The sequence below is a fragment of the Anoplopoma fimbria genome, chromosome 19 (genome assembly GCF_027596085.1).
Source record: "Anoplopoma fimbria isolate UVic2021 breed Golden Eagle Sablefish chromosome 19, Afim_UVic_2022, whole genome shotgun sequence".
Classification (NCBI taxonomy): Eukaryota; Metazoa; Chordata; class Actinopteri; order Perciformes; family Anoplopomatidae; genus Anoplopoma; species Anoplopoma fimbria.
This window is the reverse complement of record NC_072467.1, coordinates 25281774-25293888: the sequence shown is the minus strand read 5'-3', so window position 1 is coordinate 25293888 and position 12115 is coordinate 25281774. Positions and strand designations below refer to the sequence as shown.

At 36.9% G+C, this 12115-nt stretch overlaps 2 protein-coding genes across 3 annotated transcripts in view; one reads left to right on the top strand and one right to left on the bottom strand.

Moving 5' to 3' along the window:
- cep290 (centrosomal protein 290) overlaps positions 1-4039 on the top strand; it is a 38801-nt gene extending 34762 nt beyond the window's left edge. The window contains exons 44-51 of the mRNA XM_054619633.1: positions 237-323; positions 564-728; positions 841-963; positions 2033-2202; positions 2382-2523; positions 2688-2761; positions 3604-3698; positions 3794-4039. Of these exons, the coding sequence (XP_054475608.1) occupies positions 237-323; positions 564-728; positions 841-963; positions 2033-2202; positions 2382-2523; positions 2688-2761; positions 3604-3698; positions 3794-4038 (1101 nt within the window). The 3' untranslated portion in view covers position 4039. The remainder of the gene's footprint in view (positions 1-236; positions 324-563; positions 729-840; positions 964-2032; positions 2203-2381; positions 2524-2687; positions 2762-3603; positions 3699-3793) is intronic.
- Positions 4040-4088: 49 nt separating this feature from the next.
- Positions 4089-9275, bottom strand: rlig1 (RNA 5'-phosphate and 3'-OH ligase 1). 2 transcript variants are annotated; one of them, XM_054619862.1, is made up of 7 exons: positions 9077-9275; positions 7782-7899; positions 7387-7482; positions 6786-6902; positions 6041-6238; positions 4666-4835; positions 4089-4589 (listed from the first exon to the last, which is right to left on the bottom strand). In XM_054619862.1, the coding sequence occupies exons 1-7, from the start codon at positions 9164-9166 to the stop codon at positions 4416-4418; spliced, it is 963 nt and encodes a 320-aa protein (XP_054475837.1). In that variant the 5' UTR covers positions 9167-9275; the 3' UTR covers positions 4089-4415. The 2 variants fall into 2 exon arrangements, with proteins under 2 accessions (XP_054475837.1, XP_054475839.1); XM_054619864.1 differs by lacking the exon at positions 9077-9275 and having other exon boundaries at positions 7387-7526; positions 7782-7866.
- Between the last annotated feature and the right edge of the window lie 2840 nt (positions 9276-12115).

Genomic DNA, 12115 nt, shown 5'->3' with positions numbered 1-12115 from the left:
TAGAACAATTTACAAATGCCGCACAAAAATAATTACATTTAGCTTTAAAAGTGAAGTTAATGAGTCATATAAACTTAACATTACTTAACAAACTTTGAAAACTACTTAACACAAATTTGAAGAACCACAGATATTAACTTTAAAGGTACATCACAGTATTTATTTAGGTAAGAGCAAGAGTTTTTGGTAAAAGTGTGTTTATAAGTTTCTAAATATATTTTCTCTTTTTTCCCCAGAATCAGGTTGCAGACCTTAAGGAGATGTGCAACGCGCTGAAAAAGGAAAAAGCAGAGGTGGAGAAGAAGCTGACACATATACGTGGAGTACGTTAACCTTAAGTCACCTGTTCTTTCTATGCAAATTAGTATTCTCCCAGAAATGACAAGAAATAAAAACTATACCTGTCTATATGGTAGATGAAAAAATTCCAGAAAAAACAAATAAGCAAAGACACAGAATTGGATAGCAGCAAATCCACCTAGTTCACTCTTCAACATTTTATTCACCAACCTCCTGTCTCAACTGTAGATCATAAAAGTGATTTGTATTGTTTCCCTTATCAGGCCGGTCACAGCGGTAAAACCGTACCTGAACTCGAGAAGACCATCGGGTTGATGAAGAAGGTGGTGGAGAGGGTGCAGAGGGAAAATGAGACGCTAAAGAAATCCAGCGCACCTGCACATCAAGAGAAGGTCACTGCCTTGGAGCAGGAAAATGAAAAACTAAAGGTTGTTGACCACATCGTGTCTTACGTTTAATATAAATTCTCTCGGACAAGTTTCTTAAATTATGTATTCTGTAACCACAGCTGACGTCAAATATATATATATTTTTTTCTAGAGTGACTGTGAGAAACTGAAGAGTCGAAGTGAAGCTGAGCTGAATTCCAAACTTGAATCTAAAACCAAAGGACTGGAGAAAATAGTAATGGAGAACGAACGTCTACGCAAGGAGATCAAAAGGGTGACTCCTCATGTTCCGTTAGTTCCACAGTAAATTGTAAATATTCTAAAGCAGTCTCTGAAGGAAAACATTGTAATACTTAATATTTTCTATTTAAAAGTTAGTATCTTAGTATTTAGTTACTAGAATGAGATAATAATAATAATACTTTAATTTTATATAGCGCTTTTCTAGATACCCAAAGACGCTTTACATGGGGCGAAGACAAACAAAACAAAAAAAAGAACACAAAGGAGCAAACAAAACAAACAAACAGAACATTTAAAAAAAAAAAAAAAAAAAAAGAAAACTGGAGAAGCTGTGCGGAATGAGTCATGTAGTGGAGGGTAGCGAGGGAAAGGGAGCAGGGGTTAGCAGGTGAAGGCGAGTTTGAAGAGGTGGGTTTTGAGGGCTTGTTTGAATGATGATAGGGTGGGAGCCTGACGGATGTGGATGGGGAGGGCGTTCCAGAGGGAGGGTGCAGCAACTGAGAAGGCCCTGTCACCCCAGGTCCGGCGCTTGGTCCTGATGGTCTTCAGAGTGTCTGCGCCGGCGGACCTGAGGCAACGGGTTGGGGCGTGGAGGGGGAGGAGGTCTGAAAGGTAGGGAAGGGCCAGGTTGTTGAGGGCTTTGTAGGTGGTGAGTAATATTTTAAAGTCTGTACTGATAATACATACACGTTTGATTCGGTATCTTAAAAAACTCTGTCGGTCACAAAGCGATGGAAATTTGTCTTTGTTCAGACTCATTAAGTTAAAAATATATACACACAAATACTTGTTTAAACTTGTTTGTGCAAGACATAGTACAATTATGCAAAGTGTACAGTGTCTTCATAGTCTATTTTTAATTTTAATGGCAGCAAGAAATCTTTTTTTCAGAAGATGTTTGTCCGGTAGATACTTTATATGGGCAAGTTGAAATGAGCGATCAACTCCAGTAATAAGTAATAAAGAGATTTCATTTAATTCCAATGCTTGTTTTTTATGACAGAGTTTATTATTTTAAGGATTTCTTATTTATAATAAATCCCTCTGAATACATGTTTTTTTTGATCCAACCTGGATATGCTGGTTTCATAATGTTACAGGAAATGGAAGCTGCACAAAGGCTGAGAGAGACCAAGGTGAGTCTGGAAGTGACGAACGAGAAGCTTGAGGCAGAGCTGGAAGAAACCAAGCAAAGACTGCAGGCAGCTCTATCCAAACCCATCACCGAAGGACTGAACAGTAAGACCTGGAAGGCATCTGTGATTACAAGGTCAGCAAACTTTGTCCAACTTTTTAATCCACTCCATTATTTTACTGGTTGTTCAGAACAAATTGAAAAGGTTTGACAGTTGGTCAAATTGTAGCAATTAAGAACTATTCGGGGGACTCATTAATGAAGGATTCAGTCTCCAGAGTCTGAGCCGCTGGTTGCTTCACTTCCATCCACAGAATGTTTGAGAACAAGATGAAGGAGCTGGAGAAGGAGCTCTCCGAGAAGACCTCCAGTCTGTCTGAACTCAAACAACAGCTGAAGAAGATGAAAGAGTGCGAGGAGAGAGCTCAGATAAGCATCCGACAACTTGAAGACCAGGTAAAGGCTAGATCACTATTACATTTAACAGGGAGGTGCATTTACTTTTATGAGCACATTCAAGTACAGACTTGTTTTTGTTGGTTTGCTATCTCAACTCTCAACAAACTGGGAAACAAATGTTTAGAAAAGTGCTGTAAAAAAATGGGTTTCTCCTTTCTTAGGTTGACATGTTGAAGAGTTTTCCTGTCACTGCAAAGACGGGAGGAGGACTCACCAAGGAGTTCCAGACAATGAGGTTCGTTAAGTGTTCTGTCGATGTGTAGTAGTGATAATATAGATGTGTTTAAATTTTCTTTTGAAATTCAGAGTAAAGTATGTCATAAAAATGTTAAAGTATAGTATAATGTCAAAGTCATAGTATGTATGTCATAGTATAGTATTATAAAAAGTATAGTATGACATGCAAAGTCATAGTATGTTATGGCATTAAAAAGTCATACTATAGTATGTTGTATAGTAGTATGTTGTATAAAGTCATACTATATATGTTGTATAAAGTCATAGTATAGTAAAGTCATATGTTGTATAAAGTCATGTATAGTATGTTGTATAAAGTCATAGTTGTATAAAAAGTCATACTATAGTATGTTGTATAAAGTCATACTATAGTATGTTGTATAAAGTCATACTATAGTATGTTGTATAAAGTCATAGTATAGTATGTCGTTAAAACTAAAAAAAAGTCGTAGTTTAGTATGCTGCAAAAAGTAAAAAAGAAAGTCATAGTGTAGAATGTCGTAAAAAATAAAAAAAGGTAATTGTATAGTATGTTGTTAAGTCATAGTATATTATGTCAAAAAACTAAAAAAAGTCATACTATAGTATGTCATAATATAGTATGTAGTAAAAAGGTAAAAAAAAGGTTATAGTATGTTGTTAAAAGTCAAAGTATATTATGTCATGAAAAGTAAATAAAAGTCATAAATTAGTATGTTGTAATAAGTCAGGCTTTAGTATGTAGTAAAAAGTTATAAAAAAAAATCATAATTTACTATGTCAGTGAAAAGTCACTTTTAGACTGTGAATACTTTTAGATCTCCATCCTGAGAAACTGTATGTTGTTTGTCTTGTCTTAAGGTCGGTCAACACTGATCTGGAGAAGGAGAACACAGAACTGAAACAAAGGCTGAACCAGTACAGTGAGCGATACGGGGAATCATCTTCCAAACTAGGTGACCTCCAAACACACGATTGCAAATCCATCTGTTTGTAATCCAACAATGCAGAGACATGATTCTTATCGTTTTCTCTCCTTTTGTATTCTCAGACCACGTGAAGCTCAAACGCATTCTGCTGGCAGCCGAAGCGGAGAAAACAAAACTTCAGACGGAGGTTAAAAAGCTGAAGAAGGAACTGGAGAACTTTGACCCCACGTTTTTTGAAGAGATTGAAGACTTAAAATACAATTACAATGTAGAGGTCAAGAAGAACATTCTGCTGGAGGAGCAGCTGAAGAAGGTCTGTGATCAGTTCGGAGTAAAACCTGAACTGCCCAACGTGTCCGTCAGTTAACTCAGGGTTACTGTGCCTTTAAATGACTAGCATATTTATTTCTTTATATTTCTTTATTTTTTATAGATGTCAATAAAGCAGACTGTTGAATAAAAAGCACATAAATATAAATGTTTACATTCTCGTCGTTTATGCTTCACTTGGCAATGAAAGAGATGGAACATTTTGAACAATTCATGCTGCTTAAACATGTCCGTTTGGTCAGTTATTATTTTCTTTTTTAAATTAAAGCTGTACACATTTCTGCAAATCAAATGTCATCTGGAATTATTGGCGGTAAAACATTTGGCTGTCGTTAAAGAGACAAATACTTACACGGTCTCAGCAGAAGCTTCAGGGGAGAAAAAAGGTCAAAGTGTCATAGTCTCGTACTGCGTTTACATAGTAAACTTAACGTCCAGCAGTCGACTGAAACAGTGTCCGTTTAGCGAGGAGAAGAATGAGAACAAGCCTTTGCTGTCCTTGTATTCATCAACGTGAATGACCACCGTCCTGTCAGCGAGGGAGGTTTCCCCGTCCGGCCACCTCAGTCCCAGGTGATGACGATGAACCTGGAGACACAACAGATGATTAAAAACATTCTCGTTAAATGATCGGGTCGATGTATGTGGAGGTTTTTTTTCTTGCCTTAATGAGTGTGCCGTCGTTGCAGTGCCACACGATGCCCTCCACTCGGCCCTCGGGACTCTCCTGGAACCAGGAGCACAGCTGCTGGAAGTCTACTGGTGGAGGGGATTTGATTCTGACACTCCCATGTGACACCAGACAGTGGACGGGCTGCTTCTTACTCCCCAAACCTGATGGGACAACTTCTGTTACTGCTGGGATACTTGGTGTTAAAGGGGAACTGAACATTCTTCATGTTTTACCACCCTATATTACATTTTTAGTGAAGATTTCAGGATATGCTATAGTATGACTTATTGATAACTTTTTTTCGACATACTATACTATGATATTTTTGTGACATTTTCATGACATACAATAGTGTGACTTTTTGATGACATTTTTCATGTCATACTATGACATTTTTTCGAATATTTCACGGCATACTTTATGATACTTTTATGACCTACTATATTGTGACTTTTTTGATGGCTTTTATATGACCTACCTACTATACTAGGAACTTTTTTGACAATTTCATGACATGCCATAGTATGACCTTTTTTTGATAAAATTGTTTGCAACATTCTATATACTATATATGATATTTTCTGATGCCGTATTTTTGGCACACTATTGTATTCTTTTTTAACAATTTCATGACAAGCTGTAGTATGACTTGTTTTAGACATAATGTACTGTGATATTTTTGAGGATATTTTTATGATACTACGTTATTTATTTTGGTGACATGTCTTTTTTGATGGCTAGTTTATTGAATACTATGCTATGATGTTTTTTAAGGACATTCTTTTTTTAAGACATCCTATAGTGTGACTTTTTGATGCCATTTTGATTACATACTAATTTTTTTTAAACATTCTATACTTAGACATTTTCAGAACATTATTTGAAATTTTTTGTGAAATTTATAGCATACTATATTATGATATTTTTGCCATAGTATGACTTTTTGATGACATTTTTCCATGTCATACTATAGTGTGACTTTTAAGATGGCTTTTACATGACCTACTATACTTAGACTTTTAGCTACATTTTTTATGATATTTCTTGACATTTTTTATGACATGCTACAGTATGACTATATTGCTGACAATTTTTGAGACATGCTATACTATGATGTTTTTTGTGAAATGTTATGGCATACTAGAGTGTGACCTTTTTGATGGCTTTTACATGAATACTATGACTTTTTTGGGGAAAATTTCATGGCATGCCATAGTATGACTTTTTTTATGACATTTTTATGATATTCCTCCTTGAGCTCGAAACATGTTTTTCTCCTTGCAGGCTACAATTTTGCTTGGGCGAGCAGATGTATTCTGTGTGGAGTGATGTGTAAGTGCTTGCAAAAGTAATATAAATGCATTACCATAAGGGTTTCCGTTGACGTTGGTCCCAATGAGCTCCAGCGTTTGTTCCAGGAGGTCGGCCAACTGGACTGATGCAACTTCTAGCATGTCTTCATCTTCAGCGCAGGGCCTGAGAACAAGAGCCGCCCGGGCTTCAGAATCCACCACAGAGGCGTGCCAGCAGTACTGCTTGTTGTCCTTCTCCACTGGAACCCAGCCTGAACAGTACAAAAGGACCAAATCACTACATCAGCAGGCAGCAGCATCCACAATGACAGAAAAAAAATAACATTTCCACCAGGACCCAAATATTTGACTATTCTGTGTTTTTCGTTTTGGTAGTTTTTGAGTTTTAAAAATGTCAGTATTTGGATATTATTTAAAAATGTTTTTATTACAAATGCATAAAACACACAAAAACTTTTGGAACATGCTTCTTTTGAAAAAGAAAAAAAAAAAAGCAACAATTCTGCAGAATAACAGAATCCTTTAAAACGAAAGCCTTCAATTAAAGCGACAAGCAATTGTGTTGGAATGAAACCCAAACTCATTGATTTTATGAAAATGAAACATAGCCGTTTGTTCTCTTTAATGGTGTTAATGTTTGGGAATTCAAAGTACTAATACTTTGTAATAATCACTTTAGGTAAAATCTCACGAGGGTAAACTAATGTGGCCTTCAGTGAAACATTTGCAGTAAAAGTGATTCATAATTTCAAAAGTTATCTTTACTTTAATTGATGTGTAATGGTTTAACTTCAGGACCTGGAATGTGTCCATTTTCATCGGGCACTGGATGTCCATTGTGATGTTTCACTCTGTGAGCCGGGATCCACGTCTCCGGCACCGTCTTAAAATCCTCCCCTACGTTCCACGTGAAACCTGGAAAAAAGAAATAAACTAGTCCAACATTCCTGTAGAAATATATATATATATATATATATATATATATATATATATATATATATATATATATATATATATATATATATATATATATATATATATATATATATATATATATATAGCAACAGTCCGACATGTAGTATATAGCAACAGTCCGACATGTAGTGTTCACACCGAGAGCTTAAAACATGATTTACCCACAATCAGAATTACATATTTTGAATATTCTGATTATTGAATCGTCAAGAGTTTTCTTGTCTGTGTTTGTGCTTTAGTCTTGTCCTGTTTCTTCAGTAATGTTATGATGATGTACTTTCTTATAGTTGCATTGTCACTGTGTGACCTGTATTTTGTGGACCCCAGGGAGAGCAGCAGCTGCTGGAATGCTTTGTTTCACGGGGATCCTAATTAAACATTAACACAAACTAAACATGGACTTTGGTAACTGAAGCTTGAATACCTTTACAGCTCTGGTTAGAGTGCCGATACTTTTTGAACCTCTTCTCTGCTTGTTTGTTGGGTTTCCTGTCGAGTCGAGCCCAGAGATGAGGTTGATCTGCAGGAAGAAGATAAAACATCATTCAGCTTGAGTCATGACCACTGAAAGAAAAAGAAAAAAATGATCAATTTAGTCACCTTCATTGTTACCTCCTTTTTATAGAAAGAGGATATTTGTATCAATGCTCGTAAGGCACGTAACTTGATGAATATATGAAACAGAAAGATTTAAAAGAATATCTTTTTTGTATTGTTAAATGAGAAAACATACAGCATATTGCAAATACAAACCCCTGCAGTGCCTTGCCCAAGAGAGCGTTAATGATGCCTATCATTCTGAGAGATTAATAAACTCACCTTTATAAACCGTAACATAACAGCAAGTGCCGTCTAGTTTCTCCGTGGCGAGTGCACAATCAATGTTTGCCTCCAGAGCCACAGGGTTCACGTTTTCTGTGGCAACAACCTGAAATTGCTGAAGAGAGAGAGAGAGAGAGAGAGAGAGAGATGTTTCACTATGAATTCAAAAGAAACTGAAAAACTATCTTAAAAGTGTTATCCCTTTATCCATTCAACTTAACATTACAGTCATACGGGTCAGATAATTTAGCACCACATAAGAATGTGTGCATGCGTCACCAGGCTTAAATTAAATAAAATGAAATAAAATGAAATAATGTGCCATGTTTTCTTATTGAAATCAAATAAAACAAAACTAAACTAAATTAAATTAGATATAATTAAATGCAATTAAATTAAATTAAATTAAATAAAGTAAAGTAAAGGAAAGTAAAATAAAATAATGTGCCACGTTTTCTTATTGAAATCAAATAAAACAAAACTAAACTAAACTAAATTAATTAAATTAAATTAAATAATGTGCCATGTTTTCTTATTGAAATCAAATAAAACTAAAACTAAACTAAACCAAACTAAATTAAATTAGATAAAATTAAATTGAAATAAATTAAATTAAATTAAATTAAATTAAATAATGTGCCATGTTTTCTTATTGAAATCAAATAAAACCAAACTAAACTAAACCAAACTAAATTAACTTAGATAAAATTAAATGCAATTAAATTAAATTAAATTAAATTAAATAATCTGCCATGTTTTCTTATTGAAATCAAATAAAACAAAACTAAACTAAACTAAATTAAATTAAATTAGATAAAATTAAATAAAAAATTAAATAAAATTAAATAATGTGCCATGTTTTCTTATTGAAATCAAATTAAACTAAACTAAACTAAATTAAATTAGATAAAATTAAATAAAATTAAATTAAATTAAATGCAATTAAATTTAATTTAATTAAATTAAATAATGTGCCATGTTTTCTTATTGAAATCAAATAAAACAAAACTAAACTAAACTAAATTAAATTAGATTAAATTAAACTAAATTAAATTAAATTAATTAATTAAATTAAATTAAATTAAATTAAATTAATTAAATTAAATTAAATTAAATTAAATAAATTTTCTTATTAAATTAAATTAAATAAATTAAACTAAACTAAACTAAATTAAATTAAATTAAATTAAATTAAATTTAAATTAAATTAAATTAAATTAAATTAAATTAGATAAAATTAAATGCAATAAAATAAAATAAAATAAAATAAAGGCTGAGTCCGCTGCTCTCACCTGGCTGTCCCGTTTCCTGGACTGTCCCTCCTTCACCTGCGTCATGAAGACACACGGGATCTTCTGCTGGACGGAGCACAGACGCCGCATTCTGCGCAGTCTGTCGGTAGGTCTGTCGGTAGGCCTGTCTGTAGCTCTGTCTGTCTGTAGATCTGTCGGTACCGTTCTGCACGGAGGACAGATCGTGGGATGTGGATGGGATTTCCGGTCATGTGACGCGTTTCTTCTTCTTCTTCTGGTTTTATGGCGGTTGGCGTCCAGTTTGTTGGCGCATTACCGCCACCTACTGCTCCGGAGGGTGTGTCAGAGAATAGAATGACAGTCTTTCTTACTCATTAAATTAAATTAAATTAAATTAAATTAAATTAAATTAAATTAAATTAAATTAAATTAAATTAAATTAAATTAAATTAAATTAAATTAAATTAAATTAAAGTAAAGTAAAGTAAAGTAAAATAAAATAAAATAATGTGCCATGTTTTCTTATTGAAATCAAATAAAACAAAACTAAACTAAACTAAATTAAATTAGATAAAATTAAATTAAATTAAATAATGTGCCATGTTTTCTTATTGAAATCAAATAAAACAAAACTAAACTAAACTAAATTAAACTAAACTAAATTAAATTAGATAAAATTAAATGCAATTAAATAAAATAAAATAAAATTAAATTAAACTAAATTAAATTAAATTAAATTAAATTAAATAATGTGCCATGTTTTCTTATTGAAATCAAATAAAACCAAACTAAACTAAACTAAACTAAATTAAATTAGATAAAATTAAATGCAATTAAATAAAATTAAATTAAATTAAATTAAATTAAATTAAATTAAATTAAATTAAATTAAATTAAATTAAATAATGTGCCATGTTTTCTTATTGAAATCAAATAAAACCAAACTAAACTAAATTAAATTAGATAAAATTAAATGCAATTAAATAAAATAAAATAAAATAAAATGAAATAATGTGCCATGTTTTCTTATTGAAATCAAATAAAACAAAACTAAACTAAATTAAATGAGATAAAATGAAATACAATTAAATAAAATGAAATAAAATCATAGCCTCTGACAAGCACCTTTGTAACATATTCCTGCAATTATATCATATCCTGTAAAAAACAATTGTTCATTAAGAAAGCTAACCTAACCTGTGCTCTCTCACCCATGATCTGTCCTCCCTTTAATGTGCATTCATGCATCCTTAATTCCATCGGATTATTCCTCATCATCTCTCCAAAATTAAACTGCAAAATTTGGTGAATGTTAGAGGTACTGAAGTGAAGATTTATGGATCAGAGTCTGAGAAAAAACTGATTTAGAGAAAACATAATTTAAAGATATGTTTTGTATTATTACATACATTTTGAAGACACTGCAAATTAGGTTTTATACCTAATTAGACATACAGCCAAAGTAGTAAAGTAAACACCTGAATGTGTATTTTTTATGTTTTCTTTCCACTTGTCTAAAAAATAATCTCAAAATTGACCAGTACAAGTAAAAGACTCATTTAACATTTAACGACGGGTCAGGAGGTGCAGGAGTCGGCCGGAGCCGCCGAGAAGGAGTCAAGTCAGGAGTCGGCCGGAGAGCCGACGGTTCAGGAGGTGAAGGAGTCGGCATGAAAGCCGACGGGTCAGGAGGTGAAGGAGTCGGCAGGAAAGCCGACGGGTCAGGAGGAGTCAGGGGTCGGCGGAGGAACGTTGACGGGTCAGGAGTCGGCTGGATCGCCGACGGGTCTTCAGGAGTCGGCCGGAAGCCGACGGGTCAGGAGAGGTGAAGGGCCGGACAGGAGCCGGCGGGTCAGGAGGTGAAGGAGTCGGCAGGAAAGCCGACGGGTCAGGGGTCGGCAGGAACGTTGATGGGTCAGGAGTCGGCTGGATCGCCGACGGGAAGGAGTCGGCCGGAGCGCCGACGGGTCTTGAGTCGGCCGGACGGCGGCGACGGATCAGGAGTCGGCAGGGACGCCGACGGGTCAGGAGTTGGCCGGAACGCCGACAGGTCAGGGAGTCGGCGGGAACGAAGGGACAGGGACAGGAGTCGAAGGGCCGGAACGCCGACGGGACAGGAGACGGCAGGAACGCCGACGGGACAGGAGCCGGCAGGAACGGCGAAGGGTCAGGAGTCGGCCGGGACGCCGCAGAGTCAGAATCCTTGAAGGCTGAGGCAAGGCGGACAGGCAGAACCCCTCTGGAGGGGGCGAACAGGAGGACAACCAAGGCGGACAGGCAGAACCCTTCTGGAGGGGGCAAACAGGAGGGCAACCAAGGCGGAGAGGCAGAACCCCTCTGGAGGGGGCGAACAGGAGGACAACCAAGGCGGACAGGCAGAACCCCTCTGGAGGGAGCGAACAGGAAGGCAACCAAGGCGGACAGGCAGAACCCTTCTGGAGGGGGCGAACAGGAGGGCAACCAAGGCGGAGAGGCAGAACCCCTCTGGAGGGGGCGAACAGGAGGACAACCAAGGCGGACAGGCAGAACCCTTCTGGAGGGGGCGAACAGGAGGGCAACCAAGGCGGAGAGGCAGAACCCCTCTGGAGGGGGCGAACAGGAGGGCAACCAAGGCGGAGAGGCAGAACCCCTCTGGAGGGGGCGAACAGGGAGGCAACCAAGGCGGACAGGCAGAACCCTTCTGGAGGGGGCGAACAGGAGGGCAACCAAGGCGGAGAGGCAGAACCCCTCTGGAGGGGGCGAACAGGAGGACAACCAAGGCGGACAGGCAGAACCCCTCTGGAGGGAGCGAACAGGCGAACAGGAAGGCAACCAAGGCGGACAGGCAGAACCCTTCTGGAGGGGGCGAACAGGAGGGCAACCAAGGCGGAGAGGCAGAACCCCTCTGGAGGGGGCGAACAGGAGGACAACCAAGGCGGACAGGCAGAACCCCTCTGGAGGGGGCGAACAGGAGGGCAACCAAGGCGGACAGGCAGAACCCTTCTGGAGGGGGCGAACAGGAGGACAACCAAGGCGGACAGGCAGAACCCCTCTGGAGGGAGCGAACAGGAAGGCAACCAAGGCGGACAGGCAGAACCC

Coding starts and splice junctions, on each gene's coding strand:
- rlig1 (XM_054619862.1), bottom strand. CDS start 9,166: ATGCGGCGTCTGTGCTCCGTCCAGCAGAAGATCCCGTGTGTCTTCATG. Junction 7,483..7,781: donor TTATGTTACGGTTTATAAAG/GTGAGTTTATTA, acceptor TTCTTCCTGCAG/ATCAACCTCATCTCTGGGCT. Junction 4,590..4,665: donor ACGACGGCACACTCATTAAG/GCAAGAAAAAAA, acceptor TTGTGTCTCCAG/GTTCATCGTCATCACCTGGG.